Genomic DNA, 22142 nt, shown 5'->3' with positions numbered 1-22142 from the left:
TTCTTTGAATTATATTTCCAGTATTCAGATGGCAGTACATTTGGTAAGCATAAGCTTATTGTACTTCCTGTATCTAAGTAAGCATGAAATTTAATTCTACAATAATTTTTTATATTGAGTGTAATTTCAATATATGGGCTCATGGGATTAGTACTTATTACTCTTTCCATGATAACAATGATTTCATAATTTCATCTATTCTTGGAATGATAATTGGATTATCGTCAACTGTTATTTTCAAATATTCTTGGCAGATTTTATAAGGACTATATTTCTCAAGAAAGTTCATTCCTAGTAGAATAGGTGAACGATCCACTCCATATAATTCATCTTTATATAGAATTATTTCTTTAGTATATTCTTTCTGATCCTCTCCTACAAGTATAAGGGGAAATTTAACATATTTTCTTATTTCAAGATTATTTCCTAAATAATCCTTAAATATATATGGCTCTGGTATTTCAAAGTCTATTAAATGATTAACAAACTTGGCATTTACATGACTTTTATCTGCTCCAGTATCTATAAGGACAAGAAGATTTTTCTTAAATCCTTCTTGGTTTATATATCTTGTCTTAATATAATATTGTGAACTTGATGGTTCAGCAATACTTAAATTCTTAAGTCTACTTATCCTAGAGTCTTGTCTAGAGGGAAATCTTGCAATAAGATTGTCTCCTTCTAAGCTGACACTATTTCTTCTTATTAATTTTCCTTCATAATTAATTTCTTTTGCTTGTTTATGGAAATCAAGCATTATTTGTTCTGGTATCGTAACTTCATGTTCTTGGTATTTCCTAGGAGGTATATATTGTGCTAATTCCTCAAAATCTTTATGTATAATAATGTTATGAGTTATTTTCCTTAGGTTGTTATGATGGCTAGTACTAAAAGCAAAAATTGATTTTATGCTTATACTAATAGCCTTACTTCTCCTTAACATTTTTAAGTTTCCAATTCTATAATATAGATTGAAACTTTGGTCAATATTTTCATCACCTAATGATATTGCATAATTTGGTTTTATTGTAAATATTATCTTTTGATAGACTAAGTTTCCTACAACTGTACCTAATAGGGCATCTATAGGATCTTGTAAGATTCTATTATCCATACAGTATATTTCTATTGGTATATTCATTCCTTCTCTAAAGAATCCTTTTACCATTATCTGGACTCCTCCTAATTCAATACATTTTAATTTGTTTCTTACATTTTCTGGGATTTTGGATAATTTTTGTTTTACCCATTCTTTTGTGATTATAGGAATTCTTGCCTTTCCTATAGTATCTTCTATGTTGATAGACATTTCTTTATAATTCATACTTACAATTGTTTTATTTACCCTTGGTAAAATTCCTAAGAATCCTTGATGGAATACATCTTTTTCTTGTAGATCTAATATTTTTTTAGCGATTCCTGCATATTTTTTAATATCAAAAGTTATCTCCTGATTAATACCTTCTATAGAATCTTCAACTTCTTCAGTTATTTCTATTTCTATTTCTGATTGTTGTATCTCCTGATTCATATATACTATCTTCTCATAATCTTCTTCTGATGAAGATGTATCTAATTCATAAATACTCCTACATTCACTGCTTAAATTTTTAAAATATTCGATTGGTTCTATATCACTATTTTCTTGGAATTTTTCATAAATTCTAAGAGTTTTTATGTTTTGTTTATCTTTCTTTTTAGGACATTGAGGAGCAATGTGTCCTTCTTCATTACAAATAAAATATCCACATTTTTTAATGTTTTTTGGTTTAAATTTCTTATTCCAATTTCTTTTCTTAAAATATTTTTTATGTGGTTTAAAATTCCTTTTATTGAATTTTTTATATTTTTTGAATTTCCTTTTATATTTCTTATATGGTTTATATTTCTTCTTATGGCATCCAAATTGTTCAACTTGGCCATTATCTTTATAACAACATAATGAATTCTTTCTTATTTTATAAGCTTTCTTATTTTCTAGTGCTTCTCTGCACCACATTCCTATCATTCTTCTTGTAAATTCAATTCTACTTCCAAAACTATCTATTTCAACTCCTTCCTCTTTTCCTAGAGGTAGTAATTTCTCATATTCTTTTAGTAACTTGATTCCCCATGGAAATGGTAACTTGGTAAAATAAGATCTTAAAATAGGTTTATTTTCCTGATAATCTCCTTGATTAAGTATATAGTATAATTCTTCAAATTTACATGTATATCTTTCTAACTCACACATATCACATATCTTTAAATTTTCCATTAAAATCATTCCTTGGTTATATTCATCTTTTTTCTTTCTTTTTCATTAGAAGTATACCTATCTCCTAAGAATTCTGTTCTTAAGATTTTTTCAAATCTTTTTAATATTTCATGTATATTTTGTTCATTTAGAGTATTTCTATTATCTAATACTTCAGTTCTATTTGTTCCATATTTTATACTTCCTTTGATAGTTTCTGGTAGTTTTCTCCACCATTCAGAAACAATTCCTCTGAATGTATGTTCTATAAATCCAAAAGCTGTATATGTTTCCCATTTGTTAAATTGTATAGCTAAATCTGTACTTTTTATCCATGTTTCAATAGCTTTATTTTTATCTACACAGTCTAGATCTAACCATACTCCTGTTGTGTGGATTGATTCATTATAAGATTTCATTGGATTTATTTCTTTTATGGATTGTTTTCTTACATTTTCAGTGTATCTTTTCTGTGTTTTTCTATATTGATTAATATCAGCCTTATCAGGTATTGGGGTACCATAAGGATAATCTTGTTCTTCATCACTACTAAATTTTACCTTTATATCATGACTTGAGGATGGATTAGTATTCATCTTTATATTTTCCATTTTCTCAGTTAATTCTTCTAACTGTTTTTTATATTCTTCATACTCTTCTCCTGTAGATTCTAAGAATTTTTGTTCTATTTCTTCTACATCTGTAATCATGTATTGTTTTTCTTCATGTTTTTTCCCTTTATTATTTTCTTTTTGTGTTATTCTAAAATTTTGGGGTGGATTAATTATAATCCTATCTTTTCCTCTAAGGTTTTTATCTAATAGGGCATTTCCTATTTGTAGATTATGTTCTAAATTCTCTAATCTTTTATGTATATCCCCAAAATTTTCATTTGTGGTATTTTTAGGTAAATAAGGATAACTAGGTTTTTTATGTTTTTCAACTTTTTTAAAAAATTCTTCAATTATATTTTCTTCATCTACTATATTCATTATAATTTTTGGTTCGTAACATGGCTCTGATACCATTTATACCAGAGTGCGCAGATCGCATCCACTACCGTCCGGGTTTACGGAAGCGGCCCTGTCTTGACAGTAGTATAGTGATACCTATCTGAGTCCTTGAGTTGCCATGAGTTCTGCTCAGGCATATCTCAAATCGGGGGCGGAGAGTCAGTAATTACTGCTTTTCCCTATAGAGTTCCACCCGGATACATAATCATGCAGGCTCTGATACCATTTTTTCGGAGTGTGCAGCGGAGGGGTTAATATTTTTGAGCCAATTAAATTCTTCATAGGTATTTAAAATATCACAATAGAATTTACAAAATTCACCATTTTCTATTAATACCTTTTCTTTAATAATTGTATTTAGTTCTTTAATTCTTCTTCTCAGATTAAGAATTATTTTATAGATATTATTTTCTGTTTTTATTGTACTATTATTTATAGTAACGTTTTTATTTTTTAATTTTGGATCTAAATATTCTGTAAAGAATCCTTTCAAATCTTCTTTTAAATAGTTTAATTCACTTTCTGTTGCATTTTTTAGATCAATAAAATTTTGTATTATATTTGGATTTAAATTTATTAAAGATTTATGATCTATATTTTCTTGAGGACCTATTTGAAGATTTTTATACATTATAGTGACTTTGGTTACAATTTTTCTATAAGAGGTATTTTTGGAAAGATGATTAATTGAAGACTATTTTTCAAATGTTTTCATTTCTTAGATCAATTTCAAAAATCTTCCTTTTATTTAGGTTATTTATATGTATTTCCCACCTAAAGGCTCATCAGTCCTTTCAACCAAATTAACCAATTTTACCCCCGCCGATTGCTCATCTGTCATCACCTTGCGGCTTCCGTCTATTATTTGCATTTAAACTGGGACTAGAAATTAGGTGAGGATTCAAATGGCATCGTGGTTAGAATCTTTGTTCTCTCCAGTTAAGTATTGGGTTAATTCTTCTCAACGACTTCAAACATTCGGTAAATTTTCCCTACATTTTGATATGTTTGTGCTTCTGGTTTTCTTTATATTTAAATTGGGATTTGGGTTTTTCGTTGTTAAATTTGGATCAATTCTAAAGAGCATTGCTCTATATTGGCGACTGAGGTACAACTATATTTGAACGATGTACAATGACATAGTTCCGTCTTTACTCAAGAGTTATGGTTGTACTGTTTGGTCAGTAATGTTGATAAGAAAGTTAATCAATGAACACTTCCAAAAAAAAAAAAAAACCTTGTTAAATAAGGATTTATTCAGGAAGAAAGTTAAAAGAGATGACGGAATTTGGTGGATATTGGATAGCTTGGTGGTTATAAAGTATTGGCCTTTTTTTTTTTTTGATCGGTGTAACATATTGGGCTTTTTGTGTTTATAGTTGATTGTTAGTCATTTAAATTTTATTATTCTGTTATCCTAGTTGATATAATAGTTTCTAATCCAAGTAAATTATCGCTTTGCAAGTTCTATGTTATTAAGCTATACCTAAGTTTTTGGGATCTTTGTATAAAATGAATATAGCAATAATATATATATTTTTTTCATAAGATTGATTGCAGGAGTAGAATATAGTTTAGTTTAACAGTTATTCTACATCAACTAGTTCCTCAAAACTTAGTGCAACCAATGCTTTTTCTTCCACTTACTCGCGCCACTTGTTAGCAAACGAATATCTTGTTTTGCTCAGCTGCCATGAGTTTTGAAACCAATTCTCACTTTTTCAACTATAGATAAGTTTGCTTATTGTGACGATCTCATGAATGCTAGATGAATGAGAGCAAAAAAAATTGAAGACAGAAGCAGCATACTGCTTTTGGTTTAATTGGAAAATAAAAATCTCACCTCAGGTGGGCTAGATCATAGGAATCATTGTTGGAGTTGATGGATAGGAGTTCAGCTTAGTTCAGTTCAGTTCATTTGGCATTTTATAAGAGCCGTATGACTTTTTGGTCTTTAGTTGGTTGGACTCTAACGATGATTATCAGATGTTCAATATATGAATGATCATTTTTTTCTAGGAATTAGCATACAATGCACATAAAATTGAAGATTTTAGCAAATTTCACCAGCATCGTTTCCCAATTCGTTTGTATAGATCAATCGTGAAATTTTTTTTGGGTATTTTTTTAAAATAGAAGAAAATAAATGATTAAGCCTTAAAGACATATTTCACCTGCTGTGATTTTAGTATTGAATGCAAGATATGTCTAATGTTGATGACAATCCAGATTATGCCGTGTTACATTTTCAAGTTTTCTGCAACTTTTACGGTTTGGTACCAACAAGATTTCAGTGTAAATTTCATGTGGGAGTTGTAAAACCGCCAAAGTTATTGTTCATCAATGCTTGAAATACATTAATGATTGTTTCCTCATTTCTTTAGTTGATGTTTGAAGGCCTTTTCTTTTTGTTTTTCTCTTTTAGTTTAAGGAGGATAAGATAGAACATCCAAAGCCTGCAACTTCTATTTGGTAAATCTGTCATTCTCTTTCTGCTTCTATAAACCTAATAATGATAAATCAAAGTGGAACTTGCTTGTTACTTGCTTTCTCAAAGTTAATGGTGCACAGATGTATAATGGACCAATATTGTGAAAATTGGTGATTAATGTACTTGTTTGCTAAAATTCGGCAAAAACATTAATATTGTTTCGAACTCTTTATTGTTTCAAGTGTTCATTCTTTGTCCTTTTCGAAGACGAGCATAATTTATATTGAAGTTTCGAACTTTGTACTTTTCTACATGTTTACTCTCTGCCAGGATATATTTTGAGCAATTATGTGAAGGGTATTAAAGCTGATGAAAAAGAAACAAAAGACTCATTGATGGAGGAATTTAGAACTAAATTATTAAGAAATCCTGAAGAAATCGAGAAGATCATCGGGTACAATTTCAATAATCGTTGCTTATTGCTTCAAGCCTTTACACATATTTCGTACCACCAGGGCTGCATGTCATATGAACGGCTTGAGTATGTGGGTGACTCTGTACTTAATCTTTTAATCACAAAAGAGCAGTTTTCCATGTATCCAAATCTTCCTCCAGGGCTGTTGACACCTCTTCGTGCAGCAAATGTTGACACAGAAAAACTTGCGCGTGCAGCCGTCCAGCATAACTTTCATAAATACATTCGTCATGGGCAGCCTGTCCTTAGGAAACGAGTAAGTATTGTCATTGTTGAGTTGTTAATTTTAGAATGTACTAATTTGTTATTTTGTGAATTCATCAAATGGAAGGAGGGAAAAGGTGGGGTATTGGTCCATAAACAGACAAATTGATTAAGTTTGAACTTGGAATGATGAGATCTAATTGAGATTTATTTTATAGGGGCATTTGGCTCATGATTGAAAACACAAAACAAATTAGTTGGTCCTAATATATTCTCCTTTCTCAGTGTTGCCAACTTTGTGACAAATAGAGTAATATCATTTTAGTTTTAACTCAACTTGTTACAGTTTTTTCCACCACTTTTTATTATTGAAAGTGAGATAATTACACTGACATGCCCCGAGGTAATTAACCATTTAACAGTTTGTTTAAGATTTTAGGTTTTGGAAAGAATGTTTTCCAAATTGATTTATTAATTTGAAAAGTTTAATGAAAAGGTATAATTGCTTTATTTCTGATATTTATAACCCATTGTGGCATGGGTTCTATTTGGTTATCTTTGGAGATAATAAATGACCTACTTAACTCAGTGGTTAAAGTATTGCTTTCATACGGCGGGAGCCATTGGCTGAAATTGTTGTCTAATTCTGTATTCAATAAGAAGTGGACATGATAAAAACTAAGCTCCTGTCTGGGCGCACTTTTTTGCAAAATAAAAAATCGATTATAACATCATATCAAGTGGTCCCAGGCTCTTGGTAATAAAGTTGTAATTTTTCGCCGCAGATGTGTGATGTCGGCAAATTTCCAAATTACCCTTGTAAGCATTAAATGCTTTGCCGACTTTGTTGAGGTAGTTCAACCAATAAAGGATAGTAAAGACAATTCATCAGTCGGGACAATGTACACTACAATCAATTTATGGGTAAAGTTTCCATCTTTGTCGACTTCCTTCTCGCACTAGGACTCATTTGCACTGTTCCAACGTTAAAAAAATTAATTAAAGTCCGGGAGGAATTGGTGCCAGACTGGGCTTAAGCCCATCTGATGGCCATTGTTTGGGAAAAACAATTTTTTGAATAGTAATTTTTTGGAGAATATATGGTTGCACCTTTCAAAAAAATATAAATAAATAGAATGTGCGTTTATATAGTATGGAAAAGTTATGAATTTACATGTAACTATATGGTTGAAAATAAATATGTAGAAAAAGGTTTTCAAATAATGGTTGTCAAACAGGTGCTAAATTTACTTTCAATGAGTTCTTGTTGTCTAATGTTCTATTCAACAAGAATTGAACACGACAAAAATTAAATTCTGCCACGTTCAATGTTCTATTCAACATATTTTTGTCCAATTTGTTGTATATTTATTATTTATTTTTGATAATCGGTTTGACCTGATAAAATCTTTTGACCTTTGACCTTCTATTTTTTTCTGGATCAATGACCAGTTTTGTTTTGAAAACATAGATAATAGTTAACTAACAGACATGATTATATTTCAATTGAGATATAGGGGGTGTTTGTGCCCCATTATTTTTGAATAATGTATTATGAAATATTGATTGATGTTGAAATGTGTGGTTAAAAAAGAAGGATTTTATTTTATTTTATTTTATTTTCGTGAAATATTATTTTAATGAAGAATGTGTGGTTGAAATACTAAGTCTACATGTGAATCCAACTGCTCCCACCAAAAATAAATAATTACTCAGTAAGTAAAACCAGAACAATGAGTTTCTAACACTGATAAACCAATTGCGGAGGCAAATATTTATTCCCCATGAGATCTAATTAGACTTTCCTTTCTCAGCTTCAGCTGTCCCTTGTGTAACTGATTAAAGCTCATGTATCCTGGAATCTACATGCCTTTTCACCGTCCACTTTCTGCTTGCATGCCTGGACTATATGTTCAAGAATTAGTCATGAATACATTTTAGTTCATTGGTAGCTATTTCTGAGGACAATTTTTGGATAGATATTTCTGAGGACAATTCCAGGTTGGCTTCACATAATTATCGGACAATGTTCACCTTTGGCTTCTTCTATGACGTGGTGGTTAGGTATTTCTGTTCTCCAATCATATATTTACCTAAAGTGTTTTTGGAATATTTGCAGATTCAGACATTTATAGATGTTCTTCCTGAACATCCTTTACATTCCCATGGTTTGATCGATGCTCCAAAGGTTCTTGCTGATGTTGTTGAATCCACTTTAGGAGCTGTGTTCATTGACAGCGATTGCTCAATTGATACAACATGGAAGGTGATTTTTTTCCCTAAATATTTTATCACCTATAATAATCAAGGATGCTCCCAAAGTGGGCACTGTATCCTCCTAATATGGGTACAAATTAGGCTTGAGTGTTTAGAATAATCTTTACTATGCCTCTGAATACACATTTATTGAACGATGTCATTTCTCTCTCACTCGAGCATTATCACTCTTTGTCTGTGTCTAACAGAATGTTGACACATTTGATTGTAGACATTAATGTTGCTTATAAATAAATAGCTCAATGAGCTTTCTCTAATTCGAGCTGATATGTTGTGTTTTAATTTGCATAGGTAGCTAATGTTCTACTGAAGCCCATAATCACTCCCGATATGCTACAAGCAAATCCTGTGAAGAAGCTGTATGAGATATGTCAGAAGAAGAAGCTAAGTGTTCGACTAGTGGATCTGTGGAGGCGAGAAGGAACTTACGAAGTTTTCATCAATAACCAACTTAGGGGTACAGGTAAGTGCCGTGAAAAGAAGGAAATAGCGTTAAACCGAGCAGCAAATAATGCTTATAATGAGCTTGTAAGAACAATAGGTCTAAAAGAAATCACTGCTAGTGAATAAAAATCTTTGGAAGCATGACTACTATTTGTATTAGTGGCATATATGCTAATTCTTGAAGAAACTTCTTCCCTCCAATTTGTAGTGAATGTGGACGCTGATATTGAGTATAAATTGTATCTAGATTTCCATTTCGGGTCTCGTTCAAAAGTAGAAAAATGAAAAATAAAATAAAATTAGAGCGATCGAATTTGGAGCCTTCCCTTTGTATTTTAGGTTTTCAAGTTACTCGTATTATGAGGGAGGCCTGACATTTTGGGTCCTCTTAGATAAAAAAAATCCACAGAAAATTTAGTATTATTGAGAACAAATTCTTCAATATATGTTGTTGTTGTTTTTCACCAAGCAATTGCTACAAATAAAACAAATAATTTTTATATAAGCAGTACCCAAAAAAGGAGAGGAAAATAAAAGTTTATTAGATCCTTTAAAGACAATGATATATACCAGTAAATTTTGTATTATTTTATTGTTAATTAAATTAAAATTATGTCAATTTCTTTCGTTATTTTCCATGTGGAGACGTCAAAAGTATTTAAATAAATATTCTTGATAAATTTATTCTCACTACGCCGAAATCCCCGCACTTATCATCTTTGAATAAGGACCTAGTTCTTTGGCACAAAATTATAACTACAAGAAGTCTATATGAGGCTAGGAGAGACTCAAGGAAGCCCACTATTTTCTCCACTATTCCCCCCCCCACACACACACAAAACCAGAGAGTGCCTGCCAATTTTTCTTTATGTCCTAATCAATCCCAAGACGAAAAAGAAGATAAAACTTCTAAATTATTACATGCAAATTCTTTAGATTCTATGTAGTTTTGATATATAAATTGTTTGCTCTTGGTGGTGATACCAGTGGCGAAGGAAGAATGCCAAGTAAGCTAAAGAAGGCAATTGGCGCAGTTAAAGATCAAACAAGCATTAGCCTTGCTAAGGTTGCAAGTAACAATTCTTCTTCTCTAGAAGTTGCGGTGCTAAAAGCCACAACCCATGATGATATCCCTATTGATGATAGATATGTGTACGAAATCTTGCAGCTGGTTTCGTCCAACAAATTTTATGCTGCGTCTTGTGCTCGTGCGATTGGTAAACGCATAGGCAGAACGCGTAATTGGGTTGTTGCATTAAAGTCTTTGATGCTTGTTCTTCGAATCTTTCAAGATGGCGATCCTTATTTCCCACGAGAAGTTCTTCATGCAATGAAAAGGGGTGCCAAGATTCTTAATCTATCAACCTTCAGAGATGATTCGAATTCAAGCCCTTGGGATTTCACGGCCTTTGTTCGCACTTTTGCCCTTTATCTAGATGAGCGTTTAGATTGCTTCCTTACGGGAAAGCTTCAACGTAGATATACCCAGCGGGATAGGGAAAGTTGGAGCTACCACCGGAACAAGAGGCCTAAGGAACCTGTTGGTGACATGAAACCAGCAATGTTACTTGATAGAATCTCTTATTGGCAGCGATTACTTGAACGAGCCATAGCCACACGACCAACTGGTGCGGCCAAGATGAATCGTTTGGTAAAGATATGTCTTTATGCCATAGTGCAAGAAAGCTTCGACTTATACAAAGACATTTCTGATGGACTCGCCCTTCTTCTCGATAGTTTCTTTCATCTACATTACCAGAATTGTGTTAGCGCGTTTCAAGCTTGTATCAAGGCTACGAGTCAATTTGAAGAACTCAGTGGATTCTATAGTTTATGTAAAAGTATGGGCGTTGGGAGGACATCAGAATATCCAAGTATCCAGGCAATATCTGAGGAGTTGATCGAAACATTGCAAGAATTTTTGAAAGACCATTCTTCATTTCCTACGAACTCTAAGTCCCCTGACCGGCCTTTGCCTCTCCCTGCACCACCACCAAATGCTGACCAAAAGCTTAGGCGGCATGACACCTCAGGTGGACAGTCTGAATACTCCGCCACCAACGATCGATTTTCTGAGCAAACTTTCGAGTACAGTTCCCAAGGTACATCCTTGGAAGACTTGATTAGTGCTACAGAAATAGGGAGGAGGCCATCAATCTCAATCGATCTAGAGGCTTATTCAGATCAGTTTGAGAAGCGAACACAACAGGATGATGCATTCAGAGTAAGTGAATTGGGTTCAAGCCATTCATTACCCGTGTCAAATTCAATGACTGATCTCGTTTCATTAAACGATTGGTCAGATCCAGATGAGAAGGAATGCAAGCAAGATCAAGAACATGAACAAAAGCCAAAGCCCTCAGAGTCTACTACTTCCATGATAGATTGGGAGATTGATATAACCGAGACATTATCAGCATCGCTAGACGTACCCTCCAATAATGCTGCCAACAACTTCAATGCCTTTCCCGAACAAGAATTGGCACAAACAGAAGAGAACAATGCTTCAGTAGATCATTCAAGAAATCATTGGGAGCTTGTACAATTTACGGAAACAACGGAACCACAAGCCATTCAGCCACTACAAAACAATAACAGCTTATCAGCCACTTCCTTAGACAGTTTGTATAACCAAAGCACATTGCCATCAAACCACTATAACCCCTTCCTTCAAGATGTTTTCGAATTTCCAGTGGCAGCAACTATGCCTGAGGTGGCTATCCCAACTACTGCCACCATACCAGAGGTCGGTGCCACCAACATGCAAGTTGCCGCTCAAATCGCAAACATATTTTCATCAGCACCTACATTTTCAGCTCAAAATCCTAACGAGGTATCATTTGCAGCACAAATCGAGAATGATCCATTCGCGCCATATTCGAGTACTACATTTTCCAATGATCAGATGTTTAATAGTACCATGAGTCAACAGAATTTGCTTCAAGAACAACAATTATGGTTGCAAAACCAAAACAAGATCATAGCAAAACACATGGTCTAAATATAAATTGCTATATAAAGCCATGTAATAGTGAATGTTTGTTAGTTCATTCTTTAGATTCCTCGTGGGTTGAAATGGTAATTGGTAACTTTTACACATTTTAATTTGATCACTCAACCTACATTAATTCTAATATGTTAAGGGATAAATCTCATATCGTTTAAAATACCGAAATATAGACCAACACATAAGAGTTTGAGCTACTTTTATTAATAAGGTTAAATTTTAAGATGAAATCCAAGTCTTAATACGGTATTGAAACACATTAAGTTTCAATGAGCAATTCAATTCGATTAAACTAAAAAATGAGCATACGAATTTCAAGATTGACATGTCAAACAAGAGTCACCATCTTGCGGGAGTATATCAAAGAATAAATCTTACATCGATTAAATACCTAAATATAGATCAACATATAAGGGTTTGAACTACTTTTCTTAATAAGATTAACTTTTTTAAGATGGAATACCAAGCCTTGATACAATCGATCAGTAAATTTCCTTTTTATTTTTTATCCGTCACTCCATCCATCCACCCACATCTCATCTTACTAAAGGAGTTAATGTTTAACTTATGGAAAGTGTACATATGTGTCGACTGTTAGTGTTTTCGCCTTATCTCTAATTAGAAAATTCTTCATCAAAACCACATGCCCTTTACTGTATACATCATTAGTTAGAACTGAGATATTGGTTAGAAATAGGAGGTCAACCAACAGTTGCCTAAAAGGGAAGCATACTTGCCAAAGATCCACAAAAAAATAAGCAATTTTAAGTCTCGGCTGATTGTCTGATTGTGGTGAATAGCATATCAAGCCACTCCGTCTATTTGATAAGTATTATACAGAACCAGATCATGAAGTGTTTTATATTTTAATGTCGGATGGAATTTGTCACTTGGGAACCATGGACTACAAAATTTAAAGGTTGAGACCACCTGCTATAATTGAAGGTTGAGGATCTACTTGCTACATTAATTTTCCCCTCCCATTATCCAAATACGGTCATTTTCTAACTTGTCCTACCATGATCTTTATCGATCAATATGATTATCAAACCTCTGATATTCCATGAAAAAGTAAAAGTAGATTTTAATCTGATAAGACAATAGTCCCTAAAAAATCCAAATAGAGATAGCATTGCAAGTATACATGCTCAAGAGCATAGAATTGTGCATGCATTGGAGTTTGTGTGCACTTAAAGCATTTATTTGTGTGTAAACGGGAGAGTGGGTTGAAGGTGAGAAACATGGGCTGTGCTTGCTGTACACTCTTGTGTACAGCACGGGCCCCCCTAATGTGAGGGGGCTTTAACATTGTATAGCCTTAAAGGCTGTACAAATAGCTTTTCCTGAAAAACATATGCTTGAGTAAATCTATATAAGCCCATTCATCAAAGGCATCTGCTGCAAATGCGGATACTTGGATATTAAGAGTTCCGATATTTATATCTAACCCGTATAATGTCATAGTCTCTCAAGCCACTTGACCTTCTATTTCTTTAATTTCTGAATTAAGTCCTTTTATCTCATCATGGCATAGTAGTATAGCTTTCCTCTTATTATCAATGTTCTCTATCACCCTTTCCTTTTCATTCATGAGTTTTTTTGCTCCACCAGGTGATTCAACATCATCTTTAATTTCATCAAGTAGACTATGTAGCCATTTCTCATTCATCTTCATTCTTTATGTATTTCAGACAGCTGAATAACAAGACTCAAGCGTATGTCAATCAAGGTCTTCAACTGTTTCTTTTTTAGATATTGACCACTTCACATGAGATGCCAATCACAACAAGGGCCTTCATACATCAGACTCCAAATAACAATCTTGCTTAATATCCCCATTCTTTTCGATAATGGCGTTCAATCTATAAGCGGAACTTGATTTCTCCCCTGTAATATGGATAGATGGAGGAACATTTGTCATCTGTTGTTGCCACAAAGGATCATTTATAAACACTTTATAATCTATAAGTATTGTCCACTTATCAACAATTCATTTCTATTATTTATAATGGGTACCGCTATTTCCATCCACACTTTTTATAAGTACATCCACTTCTAAAAATAAAAGTTTATTATATTTTAAATACTATATAAATTTACTTAAATAGACAATATAGATATATATACATTAGCCGCTGCAAACACAGAAAGGAGGGGGAGCCAATACATATACATACACAGGCAACCACATAAAATTGTTTCATTCTGGCTTCTCTGTGCCGTCTTCTCTTCACTTGTGATTCTTTTGACCTTATATAAGGAGAATAGGAGGGTTAAAAAATGTTTATATCTTCTGCTATTTTCATGTTTATCTCTTACAGCTAAGAGATGCAATGAAGAAAATGTAATAATTGCCTACTGGTTGTGCCAATTTGTCTTCTCGATGAGATCTCAATTTCTTTTTCTTCTTTCCTTTTCTGGTTGAGTTTTCCTTCATTAATTGGAGTACAGGTGCTTTCATCTTATTGGAGTGAATGATGTCATCTCCATTATGTTTTCTCTTTCTTTGTCTAAAATGCTCTGAAAATTATGTGGCTGACAATTAATTGTTTCATCACTTGAGCAAACAATTTTATTTCTCGCAAGGCCGCCAAATTACTGATGCTTTGAGGGATAAGTACAAGAATAGACCTTGGCTGCTGGAGGATGAAACTGGCCAGTCTCAATACCACGGTCAGCTTGAGGGTTCACAATCAGCTACATATTACCTTCTAATGCTTCAGGGAAAGGAATTTGTAGCCATTCCTGCTGGTTCTTGGTACAATTTTAACAAAGTGGCACAATATAAACAACTCAATTTGGAGGAAACGAAAGAGAAGATGAAAAATAGGAGGAAAGCTGCCGATGGGTACCAAAGATGGACGATGAAAGCGGCAAACAATGGAAATGACGTGGATGCAAATAATATTTTTTTAAAATTTAAAAGTTTTATTAGGGATGAATTTAGAGTGGGATGTACTTATAAAAAATGTGGATGGAAATAACGGTACCCTTTATAATTTATACCTTTTATAAACAATTCCCAAAGATAAGGTTGGAAAATTATCGTTGACCAAAGGTGCAAATGTTCCCTTAATTTCATATCAAACAGAAAATTTACGATATTTGATAAAGGAAAAATATATAGTTAGGATCTCCAACTCATATGAATATCAACCTTTAATTTTTGTAACTGGTGTTCTGGTTCAAATTATCGGGAAGAAGAGGTTCGCAGCCTATTTACTCCTTTAGCATAAAACATTAAACTATTGATTACTTATCAAACGCATCTTGCAGAAAAAATACAACACATTATATAGAACAAGTAGAAACTTGTTCTAGAAAACTTACCAAGAGGGGCAAGTTGCTGCTTCCGTCAACAGATCGCCCACTGCGTGCCTTTTCCCTGGCAAAAAATTGGACAATGGCAGAGACATTTTAGCACCATATTTCCTATGTCTACCGACTCTACTCCTCATTTTCTTCCCTGAACCAGTAACAGGAGACAGAGTCACATAGCCACCACTCACCCTGCAAAAATCGGGAGGAGTGTGAAGCACATCCAAACCTGGAGGCAGGAGCATTAGCACTACCAGACCTGGTACCTTCAATAGTCAAGTAAGGTAATGTTATCCTTTCCCTTACATCCATGCATTTACCTGGTAAAATAAAAACCCATGAAAACTAAACCAGAAAAGAAGTTGACAACGGTTTAACATCAACTAAGTAACGAGAAAAGGTATCTTAAAGAATAAACAGCGTGCTTAAATTAATTGTCACATACATTAGACTTCTTAAGCTATATGAAAGTAAACCAAGAAAAAGGGGAAAATAATACATGAAGGCTAAGATATGAGATGAATTTGAGGAAATAGAGAGAAGGAAAGGAGAGTATTAGGGTATGTAAGTAAGATTATTGGAGAGTATTAACGTCCTTTTGTCCTCGTTTGAAGTGCAATTCATCAATTTATTTATTTTTTTAATTTCAATTTTATTGATTTTGCATTCATTTAACTATGAAGAGCATTTTCTCTAAAATTTTAGTATGAATAAATACTTCATCCTTATAGTGGTTTGAATTAAAAAATAATGGTAATAATAAATTAAAAACATGTAAACATACAAAAGTATTTTTTTTTTTTTTTTTTTTTGCAAGAGCATGAGCAACATAGTACACTTTACGCCTAATAAAAGAGCTAACTAAGCCCCCCGGGCACATCCAAGTTGGCAAAGGAAGGATAGTGCGGGGCTCGCAACCCCATCGTGGGGAGTTCGATTCCTGGTTGGAGCAGCTGAATGTTGTAATAATCAGAGGAAGGGTTGGAGCAGCTTGGTGATGTAATAACCATGGAGGAGGCTCCCTTGGAGTCAGGAGTATAAATGCTGTTCGAATCCTGGTCAATTTGGGCACATCCCGCGATTTACCTCCCTGAGCTGCTGAGGGGCCGGAAGTTTAGGGACGAGGATATAGTCTGGCGTAAGTTGGGACATCTCGTTAAAAAAAAAAAAAAAAAAAAAAAAAAAAGAGCTAACTAAAGAAATGAAAAATGAATATACGAAGTTATCATTTATACATGCACGGCAAAAATATAAATTGCCAAAAGAAGCATATAAAATTTCCAAATTAAAACAATATTTATAATATTATGACAACTTCAACTTTTCAAAATATTGAATAATCATCCCACTCACTCTTTTCAAAATTTGAAAGTCTAGAAAGCATCAAATTCATTAGAAAAATTTCCCGTCGAAGTCTCTAAAGTTCTAAAAATAGAAATCGGCAAAATTTCGTCAATCACTTGACATGCACATGATCGCACACACTAATTTTAGGGCTTAAAAAGGGAAGTGAAATCTAATAGAAGAGAACAGGCGTGCTATTGATAATTATGAAATTTGAGACAATATACAAAGTAATCTAAACTTCCATCAAGAAAAGTCACTCAAAACCCTGGGTGAAATAAATGTGCCATACAATCGACTTAACTATCAAAAGTTGAAGAACTAATAACAAAAGGAACAAGTTCGTAGATATTTCAATCTTACTATTACTTTATGTGTAGTTTCAATTAAATTTAAGGGTCCGTTTGATTGCAAAAATGGAATTCAATTGAATTGAAAACGAATTCTAGAGAATTGAATTGCCTAGAAATTGTTTTCTTGAAAATTGCAGATTATTATGTTTGATTTGTATAATTTTTCTCATAAAAAATGTTAAAATAAAAGTGTATTTTGATATTCATTTAGTTTTGTTTTATATGAAAATTGTTTATTAAAGGGATAAATTTTACTCGGATTGATAATGAATTTTGTTTTCATTGTCAAAAAAAAAAAAATAAGAAAATAATCTATCTTTTGATATTCGTTTGACTTTGTTTTACATGAAAATTGCCAATTAAAGTGAAATATTTTTTTAAAAATAATTCTTAAAATTTATTTCCATTCCTAACAAAAAAAAAAAAAAAAAAGGNTTTAAAATTTTTTTCCATTCCAAAAAAAAAAAAAAAAAAAAAAGGTTGTGAACAATAGGTTCGAAAACCAATTCTCACCATATTGGTGGGAATTGGTTTTCCTTAAAAACCAAGAAAATACCTTTTCCCAAGACAAGCAAGAAAATGGAATTCCATGAAAATTAAACGTATCAAACACACAAAATTGAAAAAATGTGAAATTCGAATTTTATGCAAAATGGAATTCAAACAAATCAAACAGGCCTAATAGTAATTCTCATTTCTCCCGTCATCTTTGACCCAATTGTGTCTTTGAAACCTTCTGACTTCGATAGACTTGATGTATTAAATTTTTGTTTTATGTAAACCTAAATGAAATTATTCCTATGGATAACGAGTTTGCTTCCACATTACGTTGAGAGTTAGGGGGTGTCAAAATGAATGTGTCAATTCATTCTGACCTGTAAACAACTGGCTTCAACAGGTCCATTTAAAATTATACTTGGGTCTAGGTTCAACACATCTTCCAAATCCAAGAACCAAACTGGCCATAGCTACTAACTGACCAATATGGACCATGCTGGGGTGTCAATGCTCCTCTGGCACCCCAGCTGACAGATCCTCACAGTCGGGATGGGTGGGGTGGAATTTTTTACATTTTTTATTCATGTGGGGTCGGCGCGGGTTCCATTAACATGTGAGTATCTATCAAAACAGTGAGCAAAATACTTTTGGCAGCTCGGCATTTTCCGACCAATATTGTGGGCGACTGTCCTTTTTCTTTTCTTGGTTCTTTTTTCCCCTTTTTGGGGAAAAATGAATATATATCGTGTCAAATATGGAAGGCTAAGTAAAAAATGTAGAAGAGAAATAAGTTGTTACAGTGAAAAATCTAATTCATACTAAAATCTCGAAATAAAACTTGATTGCTTTAGTCGAGATCTCAACAACTCTATTAATTTAATGGATCGAGCTCCATGTACAGAGCCCTGTAGCTCCATCTTTTTCCTAATTTTATTTTACCAAGAGCTTTGTCCGCCCTCATGAGATGTCGAACTAGATAATGGTATACCAACTAGTAAACCGATTCAAATCAGATTAGACTGGTTTCCATTTAATTTTAAAGAGAGCTAGGTCATCCGTCACCATGAACCTGAAATCTGTGGGGTCAAAGACTTTAAACCAAGTTTAAAAAATAAAATAAAATAAAATCAACTCTCTCCCTCTCTTTCCCTCTCTTCGTCATTCCGTGCCAAACAAGCCACTTAATTCTAACAACTTTGAGACGTTTTTATTGACCTCTCTCTTGGATGCCATACAAATTGCACTTAGGAAAAATACAAGTGAACGCTCCAAGAATATTTCAACACTTCTTTAATTTCTTTCTATCGCTGTCCCTTTCTCATTAGACTTTTTGCTTGACTCACGCAAGAATCCACAATTCAACAATGACACAAAATACATACACATTCATTCACAAATTTCAGGCTCAGTACAAGATGCAACACTATTTTTTTTTCCCAACATTTTTATACATTGATTGACAATTTGAATTACATTATTAAAAACCCAAAACATTACTCACTCCATGTATAATTTCATGTTGTAATAGTCTACTGGAGTAAAATGAGAATAATAATTTAAAATATCCAAAAATAATTCAAGAAAAAAGGTGGAATATAGTGCTTATTGATATTCAATTCACTGGAAAGCTCGAGCTGCTGACTTTATTGTTTCCATTGCTATTATTGTTGCTAGTCGAAACGCTACCACCGTTGTTGCTGGTAGTGGTAGCCACGACGTTGGTGTGTGTGTTATTGGCGTTGTTTGGATGTGAATTCCCGATAAGAGATGTGATGGCAGCTGCCAATGCAGCAGTGAAATTTGGATCTGCTGCAAGTGCATTCATTGTACCAGCAAGTTGGTTTTGCTGTCCTTGTTGCATCGCAGCAGGGAGAGATGGCGTGGCCTGGTGGCCGCCTTCCATGTCTTGTGATGTTTGGAGACCTGAAAACTTGGACTGGTTGTACAATGCCTGGCCGAAGATTTGAGGTAGAAGTGCAGCTGGATTGTTCGGAAAACTTTGGCCTGCATTAGGAAATGGAATTTGGAATTGATTTTGAGATCTTGGGAATTGTGAGAGATTTGGTGTTTGTGTCAAATCCAATGTAACAGTAGGAAAAGGCGCGGAGGCAGATATGGTGGCCATGCTGGAGGAGCAAGGGAAGAGGGTACGGGCGAGGAAATTTGAGTTGATTAGCCCATCGGCACTTGGCATTGAACCTGAGAGTAGCATTCTTGCAGCTGAAGATGTAGTTGATGCCATTGCCATGGCTGCTGGTGGCAATGGGTGGTTGTGATTGCCTTCATACGTTGTTATTAGGATGGTTCTGTCCTCTGCACATCTTTGCACCTGGAAGGACAATGTTAAAGTCAAAATCTCATCTACTTTTATGTCAAATACAGCAAATAAAACAAGCTAGAAAAGAAATAATTGGTACAACACTTCGTGTATGTTTGGTATGTTAGGCTATAATAGACATGACAAGATAACTCTCTAATTTTTTCACATACTTCTCTCTGTCTAGTCCAAGGTAACAAACCTTCCTTAATGATCTAATTTTTCAGACAATATGAGGTAAAATTGAATAGATTAGTAAAAGTGCTTCTATTTTTAAGCAATGACGCATGTTAAAAATGATGTGGATGTTTGTATGGAACTGGTATAGATCATTTATTGATATTAAATTGCTATAATATCTAGGTTGTTCAAAAGACAATGAAAATTTATACATACTTGTTTTCGAACCGGACAACCAGCAGCCATGGTGCACCGATAATATGCTCGAGGACATGGGTTTCCCTTTGCCATTTTCTGCCCGTACTTGCGCCATTGGCATCCATCTGTGATCTGGAAAACATCCAAATTTTTCGTAGGTATTATCAATCCATATTTATTGAGAACAAGATTTAATTTATTGTTATCTATACTAGATTCAATCGCGTACCATTGGAGCCTCTGATCGGGCCCTAACCGAGACTCGGGCCTTCCTCATAGTAGCCTCAGCAGCTTCGTCAACGCTTTTCGGAGAGTGGTTGAGTCTAGGAACCTTGTTAGGACCCCAACCTTGAGACCCCTTATCGGAAATCTCCTCTCTCCCAATTTCTTTTAACATACCATCGATATTATTAACAGGTGATCGTGATCGGTTCTGGCAGCTCCTCCCCTCAGATGACGATAAAGAGGCCTCGTCCGTCTCGGCTGCTAGTCCAAGATCCATAAATTGTCTAGGCAACACTAATCCCTTATCATTTTTCCGTTGCTTATTATTATCATCCACTAGTTTTTGACCATGTTCTTCTGTTATACCATTATCATCATGAGCTCTCTGATGATCTCTTTCTTGTTGTTGCATCAGTGTCAACAGATGCATCTGAAGAGTGTTATAGTTGTTCCTCACTTGATTTAGCGTGTCCTTTAAACAACGATTTTCCGAGTTCATCCTTTCCATTTCGGCTCGAAGGACGACCATCTAAATCCAGTCAATTTAGTACAAGTCATTATATTGTCCAATCCTATCCAATACATGCATCAGAAATACAAATAAAGTTAGTCTCACCTCAGTTTTCGATCTTTTATCTTCTGAATTCGGAGAAATCCCATCGTCTACTACGGACTGATCACTACTAGTGTTGGCAGTGAGAAGATGCAAACCAGTCTGTATATATAAAACAAAAGTTCTTAAGCTCACAAACCTAACTGATAAATATCAAACTAACATTACTAAAAAATCTTACATTTACATTGAAATCCAATTCTTTTCCTTTGGCATCGCCTTCGTCGCTGGTGCCTATTTTCAACTCATCATCATCTTTCTTTTCGGCAAAGAAATCCATTTCATTTAAGACCTTTCTTTTCTCATCAGAGGCCAATAGGTTCACGGGGAATTGCTCCATGGACGATAGAGACAAAGTGGGTGGTTCAAGGTGGCGGAGGTGGTAGCGGTGGTGGGGTGAAGAGAAAGGGATGTGATGGAGTGGAGTGGGATTGGCCATATAAGAAGAGGAAACAGATAGAGCGATAGAAGGGGTGTAGGAACTGGTAAGGCTCGTAATTGAGCAAATGACTCGGCAATAAAAAGGGAAGTTGTGACTAGAAAATGAAGACCAAATACAAATAGTATGTTTGAGATTTTGACATGGGACTTGCCTAGTCCTTTTTTCTTCTTAATACACACATATTATAGTTACCCACTGAAATAACTCCAGGGTATGCGACGTTATCTAACCGTCTAAGTTTTTTTGATCGTGTGATTTAATAAGGTATCGGAATACAATAGCTTCCAACGCCAATTCAATCTGGATAGAATTCAAATGGACATATAACGTTTTAAGCTTAAATGAGCAAATTGACCTTCAAGATTGATGTATTTGAACGAGTCACCATTTTGCATGATGTAGCCTAAGGGTGCACAAGTTGAGCGATCGCACAGGCCTCAAAATTGTAGAGGCACCAAATTTTTTTTTTTGGTAGTTGTATATTATTTAAAATATATATTAATTTTAAAATATAAATTTTTTATTATTATGCATAACATATTAAAATTAAGAATAATGTGACTAACT

At 33.9% G+C, this 22142-nt stretch overlaps 3 protein-coding genes across 8 annotated transcripts; 2 read left to right on the top strand and 1 right to left on the bottom strand.

The window, feature by feature from the left end:
* Positions 1-4021: 4021 nt before the first annotated feature.
* LOC111395490 (ribonuclease 3-like protein 3) lies at positions 4022-9336 on the top strand. Of its 5 annotated transcripts, XM_023021506.1 has the most exons (5): positions 4141-4230; positions 5675-5721; positions 6011-6411; positions 8479-8625; positions 8928-9336. In XM_023021506.1, the coding sequence occupies exons 3-5, from the start codon at positions 6076-6078 to the stop codon at positions 9204-9206; spliced, it is 762 nt and encodes a 253-aa protein (XP_022877274.1). In that variant the 5' UTR covers positions 4141-4230; positions 5675-5721; positions 6011-6075; the 3' UTR covers positions 9207-9336. The 5 variants fall into 5 exon arrangements, with proteins under 5 accessions (XP_022877275.1, XP_022877271.1, XP_022877276.1 ...); XM_023021507.1 differs by lacking the exon at positions 5675-5721 and having other exon boundaries at positions 4022-4142; XM_023021503.1 differs by lacking the exon at positions 5675-5721 and having other exon boundaries at positions 4028-4230.
* LOC111395489 (clathrin coat assembly protein AP180) lies at positions 9008-12179 on the top strand. Of its 2 annotated transcripts, XM_023021502.1 has the most exons (3): positions 9008-9099; positions 10068-10146; positions 10249-12179. In XM_023021502.1, the coding sequence occupies exons 2-3, from the start codon at positions 10081-10083 to the stop codon at positions 12079-12081; spliced, it is 1899 nt and encodes a 632-aa protein (XP_022877270.1). In that variant the 5' UTR covers positions 9008-9099; positions 10068-10080; the 3' UTR covers positions 12082-12179. The 2 variants fall into 2 exon arrangements, with proteins under 2 accessions (XP_022877270.1, XP_022877269.1); XM_023021501.1 differs by having other exon boundaries at positions 10068-12179.
* A 6834-nt stretch (positions 12180-19013) lies between these two features.
* LOC111395488 (probable WRKY transcription factor 31) lies at positions 19014-21715 on the bottom strand. The gene is made up of 5 exons (XM_023021500.1): positions 21315-21715; positions 21137-21235; positions 20525-21049; positions 20314-20427; positions 19014-19929 (listed from the first exon to the last, which is right to left on the bottom strand). Exons 1-5 carry the CDS (start codon positions 21570-21572, stop codon positions 19213-19215), a joined length of 1713 nt encoding a protein of 570 aa, XP_022877268.1. The 5' UTR covers positions 21573-21715; the 3' UTR covers positions 19014-19212.
* Between the last annotated feature and the right edge of the window lie 427 nt (positions 21716-22142).

The sequence above is a fragment of the Olea europaea genome, chromosome 6, assembly GCF_002742605.1.
Source record: "Olea europaea var. sylvestris chromosome 6, O_europaea_v1, whole genome shotgun sequence".
NCBI lineage: Eukaryota > Viridiplantae > Streptophyta > Magnoliopsida > Lamiales > Oleaceae > Olea > Olea europaea.
Note: the sequence above shows the minus strand (reverse complement) of the source record. Positions and strands in the feature narration are given on the sequence as shown.

Coding starts and splice junctions, on each gene's coding strand:
- LOC111395490 (XM_023021503.1), top strand. CDS start 4,155: ATGGCATCGTGGTTAGAATCTTTGTTCTCTCCAGTTAAGTATTGGGTT. Junction 4,231..6,010: donor TCAACGACTTCAAACATTCG/GTAAATTTTCCC, acceptor ACTCTCTGCCAG/GATATATTTTGAGCAATTAT. Junction 6,412..8,478: donor AGCCTGTCCTTAGGAAACGA/GTAAGTATTGTC, acceptor GAATATTTGCAG/ATTCAGACATTTATAGATGT.
- LOC111395489 (XM_023021501.1), top strand. CDS start 10,081: ATGCCAAGTAAGCTAAAGAAGGCAATTGGCGCAGTTAAAGATCAAACA.
- LOC111395488 (XM_023021500.1), bottom strand. CDS start 21,572: ATGGCCAATCCCACTCCACTCCATCACATCCCTTTCTCTTCACCCCAC. Junction 21,050..21,136: donor ATAAAAGATCGAAAACTGAG/GTGAGACTAACT, acceptor GACTGGATTTAG/ATGGTCGTCCTTCGAGCCGA. Junction 19,930..20,313: donor GTTGTCCGGTTCGAAAACAA/GTATGTATAAAT, acceptor TTGTCCTTCCAG/GTGCAAAGATGTGCAGAGGA.